This window comes from Arctopsyche grandis, chromosome 8, assembly GCF_051622035.1.
Source record: "Arctopsyche grandis isolate Sample6627 chromosome 8, ASM5162203v2, whole genome shotgun sequence".
In the NCBI taxonomy this organism is placed as follows: Eukaryota; Metazoa; Arthropoda; class Insecta; order Trichoptera; family Hydropsychidae; genus Arctopsyche; species Arctopsyche grandis.
The window spans coordinates 1,710,604-1,734,700 of record NC_135362.1 but is presented as its reverse complement, the minus strand read 5'-3'; the positions used below and the strand labels follow the sequence as shown (position 1 = coordinate 1,734,700).

General features: G+C 33.1%; 3 protein-coding genes and 1 long non-coding RNA gene across 4 annotated transcripts in view; 2 read left to right on the top strand and 2 right to left on the bottom strand.

Annotated features, from left to right (window-relative positions):
• The window catches only part of LOC143916224 (uncharacterized), an 84,226-nt gene that overhangs the window by 37,618 nt on the left and 22,511 nt on the right, over nucleotides 1-24,097 (bottom strand). The window lies entirely within an intron of this gene.
• Nucleotides 1-24,097, bottom strand: part of LOC143915612 (uncharacterized) — an 854,026-nt gene that overhangs the window by 820,369 nt on the left and 9,560 nt on the right. The gene's annotated exons all lie outside the window — the stretch shown is intronic.
• On the top strand, nucleotides 285-8,668 carry LOC143915583 (uncharacterized). Its single transcript, XR_013260918.1, has 3 exons — nucleotides 285-323; nucleotides 413-732; nucleotides 7,846-8,668. It is a non-coding gene; the product is annotated as an uncharacterized LOC143915583 (long non-coding RNA).
• On the top strand, nucleotides 18,431-24,088 carry LOC143916239 (uncharacterized). The gene is made up of 10 exons (XM_077437261.1): nucleotides 18,431-18,487; nucleotides 18,665-18,805; nucleotides 20,251-20,380; nucleotides 20,450-20,560; nucleotides 20,633-20,768; nucleotides 21,719-21,801; nucleotides 21,875-22,075; nucleotides 22,144-22,321; nucleotides 23,528-23,613; nucleotides 23,704-24,088. The coding sequence occupies exons 2-10, from the start codon at nucleotides 18,689-18,691 to the stop codon at nucleotides 23,913-23,915; spliced, it is 1,254 nt and encodes a 417-aa protein (XP_077293387.1). The 5' UTR covers nucleotides 18,431-18,487; nucleotides 18,665-18,688; the 3' UTR covers nucleotides 23,916-24,088.

The following is a 24,097-nucleotide window of genomic DNA, read 5'->3' as shown; positions in this document are numbered from 1 at the left end:
GCGCATCGTGCGGCGCCCTAACTTACTCAGCGCCTTTGGGCGCCGCCCCCCCTTAAAATCGGCACTGGTTATGCTGAATATATTCCAACTAGTTAAAATATATTACAACTGGAAGATAAACTTCAACTGAAACATATACAAGGCTTTACTTTGTTCATCGTTTGGCGATATTGTATCAAGTCATTAAACCAGTCGAGCGATATCGCTGATGAGAGTCATCATAATTTTAAACAGAAGCGATAACACCATTACCTCTGAAAATCTTTCACAGTGGAACCCATTGTATGGGCGCCCTCTTGTTTTCATACACTCTTGTTTCTCAAGTAAAGCACAATCATTAAGCACACACACACACACACACACCAACACACAAACAGGTAAACAGGTGAGTATATACGGTGTGATAAAAGAGTCGAAGAGAAGTGTTTTGTCACGTGTGGTGTTCGAGTGTGGTGTCGAGTGGTTCAGTGTTATTGAGCATTCGGCAGCGGCAGGTGTCGCCGGTGTAGTGCAGTGGCGTGCAAGGCGACAGGTACACTTACAGCTAGTACACACCGTACACACCGTACACTTGTTATCTGAGTCTCTGCGTGACGTCACTGCGTGCCGAGCTCTATAAAGAGGACAGGGGCGGCGCGAGAACACTCACTCAACTCTGCACAGGGGCGGCGACACTTTCCCGACGCCCGCCTTTATTCAAACACTACACGTTTGCAACTCTCTGAAATGGCGGTAAGTCGTCCATCTTTGATAGTTTTGGCGCCACGTGTGTGTGTGTGACTCTTTTCAACTTGCCTCTCACGTGATGTCGCTAAGTTGATAAACTTTAATATTGCTTTTATGACGCTTATTTGTATTACTATTTACTATGTTGTAGATACAATAAAATTATGTCCATTCTTAAACCATTCGTATTTATGCTGATGACGGTTCAATTCTTCCCTTATGCATGCATGCATAGGTATTTGCCTTTTAAAGTTGATATTTTATTTAATACTAGTAGTTTTACCCGGCTTCACTCGGTACTTTTAATATAAATCGCTTAAATATGGCTAATTTAATAGTAAACATTTTATTAAATTTATTTGAATAGTTTTATTTTATTCAAATTCATTTATTTTTTTATTAAATTTAACGTCACGGATTCTACGAACCAAAACTTACATACATACAAAGTCTCTTTCAAAATTACTATATATTAGACTAGTGATTTTACCCGGCTTTGCTCGATATTTTTAATATAAATCGCTTAAACATGGCTAATCTAATAGTAAATAGTTGATTTTATTTGAATATTCATTTGTTTTCTATTAAATTTAACGTCACGGATTCTACGATCCAAAACTTACATACATACATAGTCTCTTTCGAAATGATGCATATATTAGATATCTAGATATTTTATTGACTTCACCTTATTGTACCTACATATACATACATATTTGATTATGAATGTTCACTATATTTAAAAAATCTATTTATTACAAATGTTATAATTTTCTCATAGTTAAATATGAATGTTTATATTAAAATGGTTAGTATTAATTTTATTTTATTAAAAAAAAAAAATAGTAAAATAAAACATAGATTCGGTTTCAAAAAATTAATACGAATTTAAGTCGATATTTTTTCTATATTTGACTCAATTGATATATTTAATCATGATTTTATTTTTACACATGTTTTATTAAAATTTGTGGTCATTAGCGAGTTTTCAAATGTTACCATTTTCAAATTATAGCATTTGAATGTTTATATAAAAAAAATATACTACTGGCTTCATTTTATTTTATTTAAATCAATTTTGCAGGATTTAAAGCAACATTCAATCGATTACTATATATTATATATATGTATACATATGTATATAATACATTAAATCGATTACTAAAATATATACATAGATATAAAAAAAATCATGTAGTCTTTTTTGACGCAAATTGTAAACTTTGATCGGCATCAGAAGTAATTTTACGAATTCTTTCAAACAAGATGCATTTTAGTGAAAAATTTAATGAAATTTAAATGAAGACTTTCTATGAAAAATCTAACAAGAAATGGTAATTTATTTTTCGATCAAAATTTTCAAGGACAACCCAGTGAAAAATGCACTGAAGAATTTCGACATGTTTTATTTATTTGATTATTATCTTGTGCATTATTATTATAATCAGCGCAACGAAAACGATAAAAGCCGCTTTGAAATTAACAAACGCAGTTTTCTTTACAATGGAATACGAAAATCGATTAAAACCACCACTACAATATGAACTACTTTCATATATAGAATAATAGTTTTGCAGAATTTGTTGAAAATATCGCTTTTATAGAGTCGTTATCGTTCGGCATGAAGGTTTTTCCTTATCCTACTATGTCAATTATGCACAGAAACAATACTAATTTTCCTTTTTTAGTTTGAACGGCACATTCGAGAACAAATTTTAGCACCTTATCTAAGAACAGTAAAATAAAATCTAATCGGTTAAGTTAATAAAGCGCATACTCACAAGGTTTTATCTGCAATTCAATAATGATAACCGTTCAAAAAAACCGATCCAGTTAAATCGATCCAAACAAATCGAACAAGTTATAAAATAATTAAGTGTCATATAGTATAACAAGTGGCAGCATAAATGTATCACTTCATGTTACATGTTTTCCGTGAAATGTGTAGTAAATTGTTTTTTATTATGTCTCATATTTGTCAGAAACTTTATTTAAAGCATTGAATCAATATTGCTTTTGAGTGGTTGTATTTTAAACTCGTTCACACAAAAGCAACACGTGAAAGATTGAAAAAGACAACGGGTGGTTAATGTAATGGTGAGAGTAAGGACACGGATGATAGATGGGCGAAATAAGTGCTCGAATGGTACCTGAGAGAATGTAAAGGGTGCAAAGAAGGCCACAGGGGAGATTGGTGGATGACATCAGAAAAATGTGTGGGATGAGATGGATGAGAGTTGCTAAAAATACAGACGAAGGGAAACGGGTTGAAGAGGCCTTCATCCAACAGTGGATGGCGAATGACTGTGAATGGCGATGATGATGAATACTTTCCCGCTACGTGTAAATTTTCTTTTTATAAAAACGGAAACCAATGATGATAATATTGTTAATTATATTTATATATTTATATACACATATATAATATTTATTAATGTTAATTTGTCACTTCTAAAATTTCTTAAGTCTTTGAGACTGCTTTACCAAGCTGCAGTACGTAAAGTAAATACATTAATTTCGGGTTTAATACACAGTAGATTTCATAAGTATGTACATACCCCTGCGAAACATCAATTATCGTTAAATGAATTCCTCGTTTCTATACTTGTCTCGTAGGCTTTGTACTAGGAGTATATGAAAAATGTTTAATTAATTATACATACATACATACAAATTATATAAAACAGTATAGAAACGGAGAGTTCATTTAACGAGAATTGGTGAAACCAGGCTCACCAATACATATGTAGATTTAAATAAATATAAAAATACAAATGAAATGTACGAAAAATGCCATATAGGACCTTGCATATATGTATATATATGTATATTTACAGAAAGTTTATTTGTATGGGTAAAATAAAAGAAATTAAAAATTTATAAAAAGTTTCAAACAAAGTTTCATGGATATCATATACATACAATTTGTTCATAAGTTGTAGTCCAATACGATATGTGTGATTTCAAAAGGATGAAATTTTCAAAAACGGTAACCACTTATTATTTTTATTTTTAAAAGTGCAAAATTATGAGTACTTTTTCTAATAGTAGGCGAGACAAGCAACAATTTAATGTTGCTCATTAACTTAATTAGGTAGTTTTCGTATAAACAAGATCATGAAGTTGCTATGAATGGTTCCTTTTAACAAAACTAAATCCATTTATGTCTCTATTTAGGTACATACATATATACACTTCCGAAACGTGAAATGCGACACATCTACATATATTGTATGGAAAGTTTTTCAACTTTATTGCGTTGATGCTTTCGTCAATTGTGTTTTCTCACAACGATTTATTTGTAGAAAGTGTCGCACAAAATTTTGTAAATTGACCGACAATTTTTTAAGATGCGAAGAACCCGTTTAAAGCGACCATTGAAACGTGCGTAAACATATCCAAGATCGTGTATCGCCTGTTAGAGTTACACATTTAATTTGTCAGAACGGTGTTTGCTCGTTCAATCTGGATTTTAGACGGGGTTGTGTTTCTCAAATAGTGTCCGAGACTAAATTTTAAAACACGCTCTGAACCGCCAAAAGTCTTCTTACGTTTTATGAACATGGTGTAGCGGTCGTCAAAGGGTCAATGTAATGAAATTTCTCAACGCATTTTCTATTGTGTATTTTATAAAATAAAAAAAATTAAATATCGTAGTTATGTTTGTATAAACACTGTCTTCATGTTTACCTTTGCCGACCGTTTTGTTGAATTTTAGATAAGCTACATACATACATGGAAAGTTTAATTTCAGTTCACTTCAGTCGGTTTCCCAGCAGAGCGTGAAACTTTTGAGTTCCAATTCTACAGTTGTTTTATATTTATTTTATAATTTTTTACTGTAGTGGTTGATACGGTTCCCCAAGGCGTCAGAACATATCTATATATGGGGTTTGGTGCATCGGCTCTAAAATCGCCAAACAAACGAACGACAGATTAACAGAACGGCAGCTTTAACCGTAATTCTAGTTTTCTCGAATGATAGATTGCACATCAGATGACGAGTAACCTTTCGATGTGCAAAAAGTATTGTCTACATATATAGGAATGCGGGGCATCCGCTCTAAAATCACCAGACAAACGAACGACAGATTAACAGAACGGCAGCTTTAAACGTAATTCTCGTTTTCTCGAATGATAGATTGCACATCAGATGACGAGTAACCTTTCGATGTGCACAGATTCGGAACTTATCGAATCTTGCCTTATTAAACTCGCCTGAAAGATCCAACTCAATTTTAATAATTACCATTTTAATAATTGCATCTGTGCACATAGAAAGGTTACCCGTCATCTGATGTGCAATCTATCATTCGAGAAGACGAGAATTGCATTTAAAGCAGCCGTTCTGTTAATCTGTCGTTCGTTTGTCTGGCGATTTTAGAGCGGATGCCCCGCATTCCTATATATGTAGACAATACTTTTTCAATATGTATACATATATACTTTTTGAACAATCAACGAATGCAGATTTGTGACAATAATGGGAAGTTCCAACTAAATAGAACTTTTTATTTTGGACTAAATGTATCAGTTTGGTAAACAGCAATCAAATATAATATAAATCGGACTCAAGACTCCATTTGATTTTATATTACGTTGTGTAGTTGATTATATTCAGAGGCGGCTCGTCTTTAAGGGCAAATGGGGCACTGCCCCATACACATTTCTCCCAACTGAAAAATAAAAGAAATTTTGTGTCTCAACGGGTAACTCATCAAGAGCCAACAAATGCTTCTTTATATCGTGCATTGAGTAGAACCGGTTTGTAATTCAGCCCGGGGCAATCGTTTATCTGCCGTGGTCCCGTGGTCGCCAGCTTTGGTTTGCCTGCTACTGTGTGAAGAATGTAGAAAGTCAGTCGAGGTATGATCCGTATTTCTATATTTCCGTATCTGTAATGATCCGTATTTTCGAATACAGAGAGTGGCTCTTAGTTGGCTGCGTAAAGGCCTCTTTGGGGCAGAATACGCCAGCCCCGGTCGTCTATATTTTCTGTGATTTGAAAAATACACGACACCGTCAATGTTTTTCGACATTTCGACTATATTTTGCAATATGTATGTATGTTCATGTGTAACCACAATATGTATGTCATGTTCACCATTAAATGGTTTTTATTAAATACATTTTTATTTTTTAGAACACATTATGTACGATGTCAACAATTTGCTTAAAAAAAGTCATTTTTATTGCATAAAATGTTAACTAAAAATATATTATGTTCGATTTTTTGAAAAAAATATATATGCAGGGGGGGCGGCTTCAGTTTCCTCGAGCCTCATATGTTTTTAAAGTCACAAGCCGCCCCTGATTATATTATGTATAAGCTGAAATTTGTGTGATAAACTTACAATAATCTGATGGTAGTTTGAGTCCGATTTACTGTAAATATATTTATACATTGAATTGGATCTGGTTTTGAATATGAACTGTTAAGTTCAATATACAAAATTGGTATTGGAAATTGGCGCTAGTATCGCCAAGCGATATGAATCTGCTAAAACAAAATGATCCCTATAATTTGTTCGTCGAAGTTTCTTTTTCTTCCCTTGAGACGGAATCATTTGATGTCGGAACACTAATATAAAATAGATTTTTCTTTTAGCTTTGATGTTCGACGGCTACGTCTAATAAGCGTCCATTTGTTTGCCGTTTGGTCTGATCTGTTGTAGTGCCCAATTAGCACGTAGCCGGCCATCTTGTTCGGGAATGTTGAGTGGATAATCACGAATACGTCTACGTTCGTTCACATGCACTCATTCAACGTGTAATATAACACATATAGGTCGTTTTCAGCCATTTGAATAATAATAAAATCGTTGATGGATGACGTTTGCATCTCTCTGTCTTTCCGTGCGGCGGCCATCTTTCCTTCGGTGCGGCGAAAGATTGACGGGAGAGAAATGGCCGTTCGAAAGCGCATAAATAATTCAGCGGCTTGAAATTGGAAATTGACATTTGTGTATTTGTCGTGTCGTGTCGTGTCATGTCGTGTTGTCGTCGATATTATGCGAGTGATGAATTTGCGAGGAGGCTGCGGCGGCCACAATGGCCACAGTTGCCACACCGGCCATTTGTCACCCATTGTCGACCATAATGGCTTTTGTTGGCCCTAACGCCGCGGCACGTGACCAGAAACTGTATGCTGCATGCACTCGCTTAGAATAGATGTACGCTCCTACCCTTTGACGCGTCTCAAATGTCCGAATCTAATTTAATTTAATTTAAACGGTATCCTCAAAATGGACACATCATCATACCTTTACTTCGTTTCAAATTTTGAATATTTCTATATATGAACTTGGACGATAATGATATCCAAATTGTCTTTCATACGAAATCGCATACTCTCTCTACGACATAACGAATAAAATTTTGTTGGCGAATAAATTTTTAAAAATAAATGTTTCAATAGCTATACGGTATACCAGCGCCGTAGAATAGTGGTTAGTATATTATGCTTTCGAGCAGAGTGGTCACAGGTTCGACTCCCACTAGAGTCTCGCTACTGGCTAGACCTTGGTTTGTGACTCCAGGTCGATCGCTTCTTATCAGAGTTTGTCAATTTTTTTATAATTTTCAATGAAACGGTTCCTGTAAAATCTCTCTTGTTAATCTCAAGTTATTCAGCGTCTTGAGGTTCTCCAATTTGATTATAAAATGCTGCAAAAACTTCTCCATATATGTCACTGTGGATGTTTATATGAATTCGCATTGTATAAAAATGCTTATCTATATTGATTGATTGGATTGTATCCGTATAAGTGCACTCGTTGCTTTGGAACGATCTATAAAGGCGAGTATTCATGTTCTATGAAATAAAATAAAATAATACATATTTAGGCTTACAGACTGAAACCTGTAGCATCTTCCATACTATGAATAGTTATTAGCCACTAGAACTAAAACAATTCACTTACGCCTAAACTAGTACTAAATAGTATTAAGCATCATCAAGGGCATAAAAAGTTGTAAAGTGGCCAATAACTGTACACACCCGATCCAAAAAATATATTTACTTCATATATGTATTTATGAAGATTGAAGAAATCCAACATGTTATCATGATAGAATGGGAGATCTTCCAGATTTTTTAAAATGTATATTCCATTTCAGGTCGAATACAAAACGTGTCATTACATTACATAAACATGCAACAGTATCCAGTTGCCCGCAATGGGGCATGAAAATTATCATTTTTGACAAGTGTGTAAAGCGCCTGTGGGTGATGTTTGAAAAGCGCTGTAACACGTGAAGCATTTTCTAAAGAAAAATACTGAAAATTCGTTTCGCTGTTACAATCTGCATTCGCCATAATTATGCAAATGAGCGTTTAGAAATATGTAGTGTGCGGTTTCTCATACCAAATTGTGTTCTTTTCGTTCGTGACTTATTTTTCAACTAGTCTACCTATTGAATTGTTCTGAAAGTGAAACAACCGTGGTGTCTGCTTGGTGCCGTTTTGCAAACGCGAAGAACAACCGAAGAACATGGCGAAAATTCGTTAATGAAGAGAGCTATCCGTCGACAGTATAGTATTTACAAGCACTGTCATGGAGTTGCTCTCTTTATGGACGAATCTGCTTACGACAGCTGCTGAAACTCCTGAAGATGTCTACTCGGATTCCAGCAAGAATCTTACACACTGGATCATACATATATTAATTTCCCCGGTGCATAACTATAAAAGTAAGATCGAAAAATTTCGATAAACATGATACAATAATTTATTCCATACTGAAAAATACAAATGTTGTCATTGGATAGTTTATATGTAAGTTCGTGTAACGATCAAACATCGATCAAAATGGGGGATACTGAGTGTGGTTGTCACATTGTTAAGTGTGGCAGGATGAACATTTAACCCAGGACCGCTCTAAGGGGTTATTTGAGGGTGCAGAACACCCGGGCGCCAAATCCCAAGGGCGCCAAGCTCCATTTTAAAAAAATATATATAAAAAAAATATATCGACAGCTTCCGTTAATCCTTTTGAGTGCTGACGTCTTTTCTGTTGCAAATTCTGCCACGCTGAAAATTTCGCCAACATTTCCAACTAGAATTATTTAGAAAGCAGGTATAAAATTGTAGCTAATCCAAATAAACCCTAGATAACTACCACCGAGGATTTCAAGTTTTGTAAAGGTGTGTTTAGACTCTAATATATCTTGCAACATTTATAAAATAAACAAAATAAGTCTATTAATGAATATATTTTTCCAAAACTAGTTCCATCTTCTTCATTGTTGTTAAAATGTAATGCTCACAATTTAAATGCAAAGCCACAATCTAAAATACTCAGCAGTTAGGGATTTACATCGAGAAATTCTGCTATGGTTATAAATTCAAAAATTCCGTTGTAAACCAGTCTTTATAAACTTTGACACGGATTACACCACCCATGTTCAATGCATTTTTTTTCAATGCTGCCTGGAAAGGCTTAGAGGGTAGTATTTTTTGTTTATTTTTTACATACTCAAAATACAACGCCTATCGACGTATTTAAGGCTAATGGACTTGTTGGCAAAACGCCAAAACAAAGGTTTAAACAAAAATTAATAAATTCGCAACATTGCCAAAGTCTACGTTTCGTGTGCAAAAGTATGGAAAAAAAGCAGCGTTGGCAGAAATGTAATGCACATTGACATGTATACACGTTCAATAACTAATTCGATTGAAAGTAAAATTAAATTGTCAATAATTTAAGTATTTATAGAGTTAGACCAGTTAATAAGTATATTACTTTAAGATATAATATAAATATATAACTACGAAAGCCCTTCAATTTTGAATAATAGGGTGAAATGTTCTTTTTGTGCATACACAAAAATACGCACGTTGTGATGCCGCCCCCCTCATATTATATCTATTATTTCTGTTAGCGAAAATTTGACGCGATATGATGGGTGTCGTAAACATTTCGTAAATTAAAATATAATTACATATATAAAATACTAGTGTTGTGCCTGTTGAAATTTCAACGGGTGGTTTCGGAAACAAATTGATACATGATTTAAAATAAAGTTACAATAAGTATATTAATAATTAATTGGAATCTGAAATGAAACGGGGATCGGGAATCAAAACCGAAACAGGGGATCGCAAATCGGATCTGAAAAAGGAATCCGGATCCGGAACTGAAAAAGGAATCGAAATCGAAATCGATATTTTATTTTTATTTATATTATACTAGGTAAACCCCAATGCGCCTTACTGGCCAATTACACACACATGTAAACCGAAACAATACCCAACATCTATGGTCAGATATTAGAAAAATCGTATAAATACGTTCAATAACATTTTTCATGTAACAATACGATTTTTTACATTCAATAAACAAACACAGAGACATCTATGGTGAGAAATCAGGCGAAACCTGAGATATAACAATAACTCAAGGTTTGCAACGGAAAATTTGGAAGGAAAAGCCAATTTTACAGGAACCGTTTCAATGAAAATCAGAAAAATTGGAAATTCTGAGAAGAAACGATTGACCTCGACAAACCAGGGTCTGGCCAACAACGACTCTAGTGGGAATCGAACCCGTGACATAATGCACGAAAGAATTCAACACTCACCACTAGACCACGCTGCTGGTTTGTCGATATCGATATCGTCATCATAGAAAATTTGTATTGTAGTGATAATGTCACGGATTTTACGAACCAAAACTTACATACAAAGTCTCTTTCGAAATTATATATTAGATTTAGTAAAAGGATATATTATATATTTAGTTTGAAATCACACCAATGGTTTGCTATCCGACTACGTGCACAACGACTTTATCTCTATTAAATAAAATATATATTCTGATGATAAGCGAAGTGATAAACAATGTTTGATTTTTTTTATTATTATTTTTTTTTATCTTTGGGGGGGGAGGGCGCAAATTTTGGATTTGCACCCAGGCACCAACTACCCTTAGATGAGCCCAGATTTAACCTTCAAATTTATCTACGAATTAATAAATCTTTCATTGGGTGTATTGTAGAAAGTTACAGCGACATAAGATGTAATAAAACTGTCAATATATGCACGCAATGTTGCCAATCTAAGTTAAGTAACAGCTTTGTACGCCACCATTTTGTACGTTTTATTTAACCCTTTATACCGTCGTGTCGAGTGAAATGCCTTGATGATGATAATAGACGATTGTCGGAACATCATCACACCCGACCCATGCAAAAAGCATCCGTTCCGAGCGTCTGTGCAAACAAACGGTGGAAACACCTGTGGCAACAAGTACTCTGAACGTTCAGAATTCCTGGTATATTTTCATACCGATGAATAGAACAAATGTGTACGTCTTATATTCTTACTTACTTACATGAGAAATGCATCACACATTTTTTACAGCGGTAGAACGACATTACAAATTCAAACTCCTTGTATTTTTTTCGTATTAATCTACCGTCTTCATATACATATGTATGTACCTATACATATAACAGAGTTCATATTAAACTGAAAGCATCATTCGATTATTAATATACTACTAGGGGAAACACTACAGTTGTTGGGCACTTGGATTAAAATAATATATTAGGGCTGAATCAACATATTGATTATTTTTATTTATATTACCAACTATGTACAGATATATTTAACCACAGTGATGCATTGGGGTCACTTTGGTATTATTTTTTTTGTAAATATATATATATATATATATATATATATATATATATATATATATATATATATATATATATATATATATATATATATATATATATATATTAATTGGCCAGGAAGGCGCATTGAGATTTACCTGTAAGGCCTTCCTGGTATAAAATGTAATAATTAAATAAATAAATCAAAATCTAAATGGCCAACGACCTTGTTAATTTCTTAATTACTTAACCTTAACAACGTCTTATTATATTCATTTAAGTATGCATCTAATAAATGTATGTATGTACATATGTAGTTGCAATAAAATATAACATAAATAATTGGAGTATCATTAATAAGTTGGTACCTTTTATTTGATATTTTCAACTTTGAGTCAACTTTTTACGAATAGTATATACATAGTAATGGAGGAAAAGTAAAAGTAGACTAAATAAATAAAAATATTAAAAAAATACTATTTCTGAAATTAGCCATACCTATTATTTTGTACATTCACATTAATGTATATACACAAGTTTCAATGAAATCCATTTAGCGATTTTTGAAAATAGAAAAAACTTACCATTTTTGGTCTTTTTAAATATTTGAAAAAAGTTTCATTGTAATCGAATTAAGGGCGAAAGCACACTGAGTAGTACGTGGTACGTCTTTTTTGTTAGAATTTTAAACATGCGAAAAAACTCTAGCCGATATAAATGGTACACAGTTCCAAAAATCACCCCCTGAAGTGTTTTCGGTGATATTTTATTCTTGTATTTATCAATAACGGTGAATCCCATTTATAAATAAACGTAAGAGAAACTTGTCAGTGGCATATGGATATGCATACACGCGCAACCTCCCAAACATATGCATTCTGTACGTGCAACTACACCCGAATTCGGTTTGGGGAACACCCCCTGTTTACAAGCCAGGAACGTGGCGTCCCATACCACTCAATGTGGTATGGTACGTAAATGATATGGTGATCGGATTATGTACATACATCCATTTTCTAGAAACCAAGTTCAAATCAGTCAAAATCTCGAGGTCAAATTTTCTCACCTTCACAAAACTTACAAAGTATGTAGATTTTATTTTATGTTATCTTAATTTATAACAGGAAGTCCTAACAGGTAACCCCAATGCACCTTCCTGGCCAGAAACATTAAAATATTATTAGAATTATACAAAGTACATAAATACATATCAATTAATATCCACAGAGACATCTATGGTCAAATTTCTAAATTTGACCATAGATGACTAAATTTGATGACTAATTCTAAAGACATTTACATTAACATCCATAAAGTCAAATTTGTAAATTTGCAGCATTTTATACAATCCAGCGAAATTCGAGATTGCTGAAAAGACGAGATTTTGCGAGAAAATGGGGTAAGGTTTCCAATTTGTTGGAACAGTTTCAATGAAAATCGGATAAATTGGCAAAAGTCTGATAGGAAACGATAGACTTAGAGTCACAAATCCAAGGTCTGGCCAGGAGAAATTAGTGGGATTTGCTATTCATTATATGCTACCCACTAGTCTATTCTGCTGGTTAAAGATAAATTGTTAAAAGTTCTGCTAGATAAAGTAAAAATAAAAACACATATAACTCATGAATTATCACCTGAGAACAAAATCGGTATTTTAAACACTATTGTAAGTAGTCATTGTAATTTTCTGAGAAATGCCAGAGTGCTCTACTTAAAACATTATTTTCTATACAGAGTACAAAGTGCGTCTTCAGTCTGTATTCACTGTGACTAGTCTGAAAGCCTTGACGTATGTATGTAACTCTTTGCACTTTATATCGATAACGATTTTCGGTCCGACATTTTGAATATGCTTTTTGCGATTAACTGGTGGAAGTTATGCGAGAAGCGAAAGAAGCACGCTTCCGAAACGAAAACCCATGAAGACCGATTTACGACCCATTGTATAGGTACTTTTGACCTATAATTTGCACTGTGGTGCAACTCTACGCAAAGCCAATGTGCTCAACGATGATCAAAACTGCTCGTACCTTTTGTTTTATGGATTTAGGGATCAAATTCTGAACAGATTGAACTTGAGGGGTTTTCAAATATGTATGTACCAGTGGCGTGCGCTGAAATTCTCTCTCTTTTTGTCGTACAGGCTTACTTAATGTGCATGAACGGGATACAAGAGGAACAACCTGTTCCTCTTGTATCCTGCTTTCATCCATATTTTTTTCAACCGGGACTAGGTATTTTATCAATTTACTTTTCTTCGACGTTTTTCAACCAAAACTGTTAGGTGTATAGAATTAAAATTTTACATCCATATATAAGATTCACATTTAAGGTATATACCTATATAATAATATTATATATATATATATATATATATATATATATATATATATATATATATATATATATATATATATATATAAATAAAGACACGCGATGTAAATATGTACATATATTTGTATGTATATGGCAGAACGTGGGAACAGTATGGGGATTTCGAAAAAACAGATTTTGATTTCAAGCGCCGGGGAGCGCCGGGGGGGAGTGCCAAGGGGGGGGGGGAAACCACCCGTTGAAATTTTAACGGGGCACAACGATAGTTTAATAAACATTGTGAATGTCTGCAAACTAAAATTAATAGTTTATTCTTGATTTCTCATTATGTCTATTATTTTATTTTTCTTTTAGAATGTTTATTATTTTAACAATAATTTAAAATAATAATCCAATGTCACGTCAAAAGAATAGTAAATTCTTTTTGTTAGAAATTCCATATTAACTTCGGGCAATTTTTTTTAAACACCCTTAGAAAAAACTTTCGCCTTGCGCGCTCTAATATAAAATTTTGTATGGCTTTTGGCGCTCTAATTTTAAATTTTAAAGCACCTTTGGGGCATCATGCGGCGTCCTAACTTATTTGGTGGCCTTGGGCGCCGCCCGACCCAGCCCCCCCCTAAAACCGGCACTGCATATAATGCTTTAGACGGAGTGGTCACGGTTCGATTCCCACTAGTAGCTGTTGGCCAGACCTTGGTTTGTGACTCCAAGTCGATCGTTTCCTATCAGAGATGGCCAATTTATCTGATTTTCATTGAAACGGTTCCAATAAATTGGCAACCTTAACCCATTTCGCGCAATTTTCGAGTTTTCGGCATCTCGAATTTCGCTGATTCGTATAAAACTGGCTCGAAAATTTCGAATTGGTCCGAAAATGTAAGTTGATCAAAAAATTGTCAAAATTTATCCATAGATGCCTCTATGATGCTTTGTTAAAATTATTCTAAAAATTGTATAGCGATTTTAGTAATTGGACAGGAAGGCGAATTGGGGTTTACCTGTTAAGCCTTCCTGGTATATGTATACATATATGTATGTAAAATAAAATAATATTTCTAAATCTTCTTTGGCGGCTCGTTATACGACATGGTCGAGTTCGGTCACCTTCCTGCGAGTTGGGACCAACTCGGCTGTGTTCAGAGTGGCTACCCCACTCCGTCTCTGGCTCTCATAATAAAAGCACGTGCATCAACATGCCAGTCGTCTAATTCGTTCATCCCCTATAGAGATATAGGTTTAATAAAAGAAGTGGTTGGAAAACAATCGATGTGAATGTTTTAAAATAATCCAAGAAAGTTACCAAGGCTAAGAAAGAACTGAAATAAAAAAGACATATTTTAGACCGTTCGGTGATTACTGGTCACAAAGTCACTAAAATCTCTATAACGGAACATCTGGCAGCCGAAAAGTCCATGATACTAACGATAACTATCATACTAACGAAAACTTGAGTGCAAAATATTGTTTATTCGCGATTTTCATGGCAAAAATTGTCTTTGTGACCACCGCAATGTGATGAATAGTCCAATTACCATTTTAGACTATAAGATAAAGCTTTAACAGATATTCTAATACTCATTTTGACCATATAAATATTACACTTTGATATATTTACTGCACAAGAACAAGTTAATAGCTTTTAATGTTTTTGAAACCACATCATTATCACTGCTCATTTTTAATGTCTTTGTTATCTCTAGGCAGCACCAGGTTTCCACCGTAGAAATGCTATATTTGATGTACATACCTCATTACATAATGATAATATTTAAAATATGTAGATGAATATAATAGTAATTTGTTGTATTTTTAAGTATATTCTTCGAAAAATCTAATTGAATTCATATAAAGAAAAACGCATCCCATTAGCGGCAGCAAAATTGAAAATATTTTAAATTATTCTACTGCTTAAAATTCTAAATGCATATCGTACACAATGTCTGCTTTGGATTCTAAAATTAAATATGAAATGAAGTCGTCGGAAAGAGTGTCAAAATATTTGCTGAGTGCACATGAGCGAGCGTAATGCGTACATACATCAGCCTCTTCTCTATGCCATGATTAAACAGTAATTTTAAAACAAATGTTAAAAATTTATTACACAGAGGATAGAATAAAAATACAGGTCTTTTTCTTATCGGAAAAACAACTAGGGATTCGAGAGTCTTTACGATACAGAACGAACCTCTTATCAACATACAAACAGTGCTCATAGCTCGCTTTATCACACTTTATTGTCACAACTTGATTGTTCAACTGATACTTGTAAAATAGCACATTTTTTAATGTACTTTAATATAAATATGAATTTAATTATTTAAAATACACTTACAATTATGTCATCGACAAAAATTACTGCTAGCTTGTACATTTTATATTATGAATATCTGAAAGATGAAAGAGGCTGAAGGTATACGAAATTTTGAAAAAATCAATTGATTTTTAGATTCATATTGTTGCGTAGCGGCGGGTGGAGGATCCAAGTAAAACGCCAAAGTCGTTTCACAGCATTTATTTGTGATTAAGGAGATACACACACTGGCAGTGCTTCGTCCAGAATGTCTCGATATCGCCTAATTACCTCCTTATAAAGGAAAGATCTTCGACGTACGGTTACTTCCCTATTGTTTAGGCATGTACCCCGATATGTATTTCCACGACACTCAGTCCCACACTATCGGTCACTTCTGAGAAGGGACTGGGTGCCGCTTACTACGCCAATTCGGTGGCCATTGTTTAGCTTACTTGCACTTAGTCTGCAGATAATCCTCGAAACCAATTATAATGGTCACACAGTTTCTGGGATGCTACTCGGCCTAATCCGATTGCATTTACTCGGCGGTGTACGTAATAATATTAATTCAGGTATTTTCAGCTTTTATATTAATCAATTTTTTGCATTTATCTTTGATAATGTTTCAGTACGTATAGGTTTTCAACAGACAGACATAGATTCAACGGTGTATTACTTATTTAGTTTGAGTTGTATGTATTTAGGATAAAATCATTCATTGTCAAATTTGAATTCAATCTGTCTGCGATAACAGAATAAAAATACAGAATTTTATTTACATTTTCACGATAGTTCGCCTACAGCAGGGGTCAGCAAACTGCGGCTCCTTGGTAAAAAACCTCTTAATGCAACTGTAACAGATTTAAATTTTTCTCCATTTTAATGTTGACATTGGAATCTTTGAAATGAAATTGGTGGATTTAAAAAACAAATAATTATGGCGCTCTAAATTTGAACGTCTTTGTGTCGATATGGAAATATTGGAGAAAAAAATATGTGAACTTAGTTCACAGCACAAGTGTTCTGCTTTGATAGGTCTGGAGAAGGAAGACATGATGATTTTTGATACCTGGAATAGTATTCGTGACTCATATGGTCGGTTTAAAAAACTAGCATTTCTATTCTTTCACTTTTCGGTTCTACATATTCATGTGAACAATATTTTTCAAGCATGAACCTTATCAAAAGTAAACTGAAAAGTTGTCTTATTGTTGAAAACCTAGAATCGTGCGTGATATTAAAATATAAACCTGACTTACTACAACAATTTCCAAGAAGAAGCAAACCCTATTGTCTACATTAGGTGTTTGTCAATTATTGTCATGATCTAATTTTATGGATACCTTACAATTTAATTTTTATTACAAACCTTCTTTATGTTTCACTTACGATTACAATTTAGAGGACAATTTACCTCTTATCCGATCGTTTTCATACTTTGCCATATTGCTCATTTTGGTCATCAATATAAGTAAATGGATCTTCCGCCATTACGATAGAGATAAAATATCGTTTAAGACGCGTTTGAAGTTCGAAAATTTTAAATCTGGATGACTTCTATGTAATCTTTAATTTTATACATAGATGGCGGTAGTAAAATAAAATTATTATTAATAAATAAGATTATTATTAAGTATGATATCGAGTTTTATTCAGTGTTCCTGTAGTTTAATTAAGATTTAAAACTTTAATTTTAATAAACAGTGTACCTACCTACATATGTATATAGTTAAGTTGAAGAAATTTGGCTCTTAAAAGAAATCTCAATCGTTGTGCTGTTGAAATTTGGCTCTATTGACTAATAAGTTTGCCAACCTCTGGGCTATGCAATGGCACGTTAGTTCATAAGGGGTTGAATTTGTTCATTTGGGCCCAAATGGGATTTCCCAAAGTTGAAAATTATTACTAAAGCCCGGACCCAGAAGGTGCCGCGTATTGTTCAAATGTTGTAAATGCATTTTTAAAGGTTCGCCGAACCTTTTTTACAAATGATTGACAACAATGGAACAATGAGCGGCACCTTGGCTATCCTACCTCTAATTATTACAATCTATTTTTTAAACCAGAAAAGTGTAATAAGAATAATTTCATCAAAATCGTTACGTCAGCTTTCTAGTAGGTATAAGATAAAAAAAATAGTTCTGAAATATACCTACAATTAGTCATGTATGACCAACTATTAAAAACTAATGCACTAATACACTTGAAAAGTGTACTGCATTTTATATGATGTGTAATATGTAATTCCAACACCTTGTACAAATACAAACTAGTGTAAAGACTTGATCTACTTTTGCACGTATGTATGTACCTTTATAACGTTTTATATACCTATTGTATTATTACATTTTGCACAATGGTTTGTGCGATTCGTTCAAAGCCATTTTTTTCAGAATACCTCTCTCAAGATAAGATTATTTTTATCGAGCGATAACATGTTTGATGTCATATTAATTTTCCAAGAGTTTTAATTAGCCCTGAGAGCACGACGACTAAGCCTGAACAATCCACGTAAGTTTTGTTTGTACAAAGTGTTCACGTTTCATTTCTTTATTTATTGTGAAATGTAATAGTTTAAAATACATACTAATAATTCAAGTATTGAGCAAACATCTACTAGAACATTACCGTTTGTTGAACTACGACGTTTATCTTTCAATGGTGTGTTTTTAATATTATTTACTATAGGTTATAATTAATGCTTCTCTCAACATGGAGTCATTGAGGGTTAGAAGTCTATGCATTTTGATTGGTATTGTGATTCTTCAATTACATTCTACGGAAGCTCAAGTTGCCAAAGCACTCTTGTGTTCTTCTGACTATTGTGAGGTAAAGTTAAATTGATTTAACTATTAATTAAGAGGGCTGTACACCAGAAACCTTAATTTTGTTGCCGTTCCTTTCTTCGATATATATATATATATATATATATATATATATATATATATATATATATATATATATATATGTATATATGTATATGTATATGTATATATATATATATATATATATATATATATATATATATATATATATATATATATATATATATATATATATATATATATATATATATATATATATATATATATATATATATATATATATATATATATATATATATATATATATATATATATATATATATATATATATATATATATATATATATATATATATATATATATATATATATATATATATATATATATATATATATATATATATATATATATATATATATATATATATATATATATATATATAAGCGCAACTGTCGTATTTTAAATCGACAAAATCGAGGTTTCGTATTCTCCAATTTCCTCCTCCGAAACTGGACCAATTTTTAAAAAAATTTCATCATCGGTATGAGAAAGATATTTTCTATGCATCTGTGCGCGTATTTTTTTTAAATCGACCGTTAAATAAGCACGCTGGACTCTTTTCGTGGGTGTAAAAAAGAGGCGATTTTATAGATGTTTGGCGGCTCCTAGCTCCTATAAAAAATAACTAATCAAAACAAATAAAACAATAGATGCAACCCAATGGTGGATATCCATAGCATATTAAAAAATAATTTCTCTAGTGCCATAATTGAGGAAGGGAGAAGTCTAATACGTTTGTATGGACAAGGCGCTGGTGTCCAGCTCTCTTAAGATTTAGATATTAAAAATAAACAGTAACAATATTATACCTTTTCATTAACCCTTTGCTGCCAAACTATGATAAATTGTTGATTGCAAACTGCCGAACGAGTCATTGATGATGTTACAAGTACGAAACATTTCTAATTACTGAGTAAGAGTAGTCAGTTCAGGTGTCGAAAATATTTTTTGTGTTATTTAGTTTGTAAAGTTTTATTTGAATATTAATAAACTCAATGTTACTGGATATTTCCCAGAATATTGGAAAACACCAAACATCATAGTGAAACCTGACAAAAATCATAAAAAATAAACCAAATATTTATTTATTAGCGTAAGAAAACATAAACAAAAAATATATTTGAAAATTCTATCAAGAAATAAATATTATAAATTAGTAATTGTGAAGTTAAAAATATTACAATACAGGGATACCTCGAAAGAAGTATTGCGTAATCAAATCTACAATCTGGCAACCCTGAACAGGGAAACTTCAAAATGCCTTGGCAACAAAGGGTTAAATTAATGCATTATGAATCACACTTTATCATACAATTAGATAACATCTGATTGTTTCCTGTCATTCAATTAAATTACAAATTTCGAAATGAAAATCACACCATCTTACAGGACTTCGTATCTAGCGGTAAATGTCAAGCAACTTCAGCAGATTGTGACATAAGCAACTCAACACATTCGGGAGTGAGAATATTATCTCCGACGTTTTGCAATTGTTGTCCATATTGCATATCAAATTTATGTGCGTATTAAAAACACCGTTTTTAATTCCGTGCTATTACAATGTATCTAATAAACACATATTTTATAGTTGAAAACGATCTGTGCACACGGGGTGGTCTCGGAACTCCTCCGTCGGGAAACATTTGCGGACCGGAATTGTACTGCGAGGATTTGCCTGACGATCCGCGATGCACGAGAAGTGATTTATTGTTTTGCTTGGTGTTCATTTCGTTTTTATTGAGCGTTTGCTAATTTTGGATTGATTTTGCAGTGGACTCTCTTTGTCACCAATCTCAAGATATTTACGATGAAGAAAGGGAGAGTGGCACGCTTGGATTCTTGGTGCAAAAGCCGACTTGTGACAGTGAAGGAAATTTTGGACCTGTAGTATGCATACCTGGTCAAACGTTAGTATTGGTTGAGATTGATATATTTACGAATCGGTACACTCTTGAACGTTGACCAACTAATAGTCTTTTTTCGGAGCTATTTTAAGAAAAACGCAAAACTTATAAAATTCTGATTAAATATGATCGAAGAGTTTAGCGTATGAAACCAAAGTTTTGCATTTTTGATTAATTTTTTAGTTGGAGCCATTTATAACCTCACACATTTACAAATTACATATATAAATCTTTCAAGAGATTCGTATTTATTTATTTATATAGCAAACTGCTAATGCATATAACACAAAATAACAACTAAAATTACAAATCATCTTCCATAAAGGTATCCATTAACACCCTTCAAGAAAGCATCAATGTTATTAGCACTTCTAATGCTTTCAGGAAGGGCATTATACATTTGAACACCTCTGTGAAAAACACCTCCTGCAGTTTTAGCTTTCTTAACTCTACCTATAATTAATTTATTCCTATTTCTCGTTTTATAATTATGTATATCTCTATTCCCAACTATATGATTATTAAAATATTTGGGTAATAGATTCTTATCTAGCTTATATGTATATACATTTTAAAGTGCTTAATTTAAGAATATTTCTAATGTCCAACCATTTCAATTCATCTAAAATACTTCTTACATTCTTACGTTTCCTCACATTCAAAATTGCACGCATTGCTCTATTCTGCACGTTCTGCAGTTTATCAATACACAAACCACTAAATAGATTGAGCACTGTAGCGCAGTATACAGTATGAGTATAATATCACAAAAATATCTATCAAACCTAGCTCCAAACATCTATTCTTTAAATATTATAGCACCTATCAAATATTATAACTACCAATTAGATTTCAAATCACAATAACAATTTATTATAATTATCATACCAAGATCTATTCTCAGTAGCTAAACATACATATATAACATTCATATCATGTTCTGATTTCTTCAGATGTTTCTGCACAAATTCGGAAGGAAAGCGAATATTCGGTGAAGTCATCAACGAAAAGTCAATCGGTCAAAGGATGATGTGTCGTAAGTATTTGTAACGAACATATTGCGACAAGTAAAACATGTAACTTTGTTCGTGACTGTTTTATCATTGCAGCTTGCTCCAGGAAACTAGACAAGAAGGAAGAACTAGTCGGCACGGATACATTCGGAGGAACGAGATGTCTCCCGGACGGTTCGTTCGACCGGATACAGTGCATTGAAAGTAGATGTTTCTGCATTCATCGGGACACGGGAGCTTTATCTAGTGATGTCATGATCGACATAGAGGTCCAATCATTGACAACATTACCGTGCTGTAAGTGTATCGATTCCAAAGTCCCGTCTACTTGTAAGCTGTTTATGTAATTTTAGTAATATTTCCAGACAACAGTGACATGCAACCGAATCCAGATAAGTATCTGAAACCGTGCGAGGACGAAAGATATGAAATGTTAAAGGTGGTAATGCAGAATAAGCACGAAGGTTTTGAACATTTGGGATATCCATTGGCGAACTGCCAAGCCGATGGAAACTACGCCAAGATTCAAATCAACGGAACCAGGTAAATAAACACTAATACGAGTATAGATATATACTTTATCTTTCATAGATATTTCTCAGCAAAGATGCACATTACCTACCGAATCCTATTTGTATGTTCTTTGCTCTTTCTCATTGTAAAGTGTAAGATTACTTTGAACCTAATGATTAAGTTTGTCAATTTTCTAATGCTTCTATGTTTCATAATAGAAGAAATAATATTGGTCACACTTTAAAGTCATTCTTTGCCTCAGTTTCAAGTTTATATATCAAGAATTATGCATCTCGCTAATGATCATAAGACAAATTCGAAGAGGCCAATGATTCTGTTCAGGCGTTCTTGAAGGATTGCCACGTCTCATCATCAGTTTATCTGATAATTTTAATTTTTACTCATCTGTATTTAATAGACTTGAAACTTTAAATAGAAAATTATTTATTAAAACCAGCAGTGGTTAGCATATAGTGGTCACGGATTCAAATCCCACTGGTTTTCGCTGGCCAGACCTTGGATTTGTGACTCCAGGTCGATCGTTTCCTATCAGAGTTTGCCAATTTATCTGATTTTCATTGAAACGGTTCCAACAAATTGGCTATCTTACCCAAATCTCGAGTTTTCAGCAATTTCGAATTTCGCTGAATTGTATAAAATGCTGCAACTTTACAAATTTGACCATAGATGTCTCTGTGGATATTAATTGATATGTATTTATGTACTTTGTATAATACTAATAATATTTGTATCAAATATACAACGTTTCTGGCCAGGGAGGTGCATTGGGGTTACCTGTTAGGCCTTCCTGGTATAAATTAAAAGATAAAATAAACATATTTCAGTTAAAAAAATCGAGCTACATACTTATATGTGGATGAATGAGTAAGAAAAATGTATTAGATTGCTTTGAACAGAGAAGAATGTAAGAAGTAGATGATGAATTATTGCAAATTATAGACTTTAAAGACCATCGTCGCCAATTTTGTACCCTTGAAGTTATCAACTAATTATCTATTTTATCATTATAAAAGTCATTTGATTTGCAGCACCCCGGCTTCTATTGTATAGAAACATACCTAAGCTTAAAATATGACTCACACAAGTCGCATTTAAGCCTCAAACTTATACATCTTAACCCTATTAGCCGATATATCAACGTTCTCAGAATCGCAAAGAATATCTTTGAGCTAATATATCGAATACTAAAAAGTAAAACATATTGAAACCTTTCAGAAAAGTATGCGTAACACCTGAATATAAACCAATTGAAAACTATTCTGCCGAAATCAAGAGTCCTGCAGCAGACGAGATGAATTGCAGTAAGTATTCAACAGTGCATTGTATTGTACAAATACTTTAAATTACAATCGAAGTTGTGACCTCAAAAAAATAATCCTCACACGTTATAGATTGCGCTCGGACTTTGCATCTGCTGATGTCGACCAACGGTACACACAAACTGCCAAAGTGCTGTCCAAACGGCAATTGGGATCCAATCCAATGCTGGAAGAATGACTGCTACTGTGTGAATGAGAACGGCAGTCAGATCGGACTGGAGAAAGACGTCAACAGCCAAAAAGAACTGACATGTGTCATAAAAAATGAACACAAATGTAAATAGTAAACTTCACATATGACACAAGAGCGAGTCGACTACATATATTTAAACATTATAGACGTCGACTCACCTTCTTACTTATATCTAGTCAATAATATGCGTATTTTTTAAAAACAAATAATTTATTATTTATATTATAATTATATATTAAATTACAAAACCGATTTACAAATGGCATTATTGTG

Bases quoted from the DNA above. Each gene is read 5' to 3' on its own strand.
- LOC143916239 (XM_077437261.1), top strand. From the start codon at position 18,689: ATGGAGTCATTGAGGGTTAGAAGTCTATGCATTTTGATTGGTATTGTG. The intron at 20,561-20,632 runs GTGATTTATTGT...TTGATTTTGCAG, and splicing joins CGATCCGCGATGCACGAGAA to TGGACTCTCTTTGTCACCAA. The intron at 22,322-23,527 runs GTAAATAAACAC...GAAACCTTTCAG, and splicing joins ATTCAAATCAACGGAACCAG to AAAAGTATGCGTAACACCTG.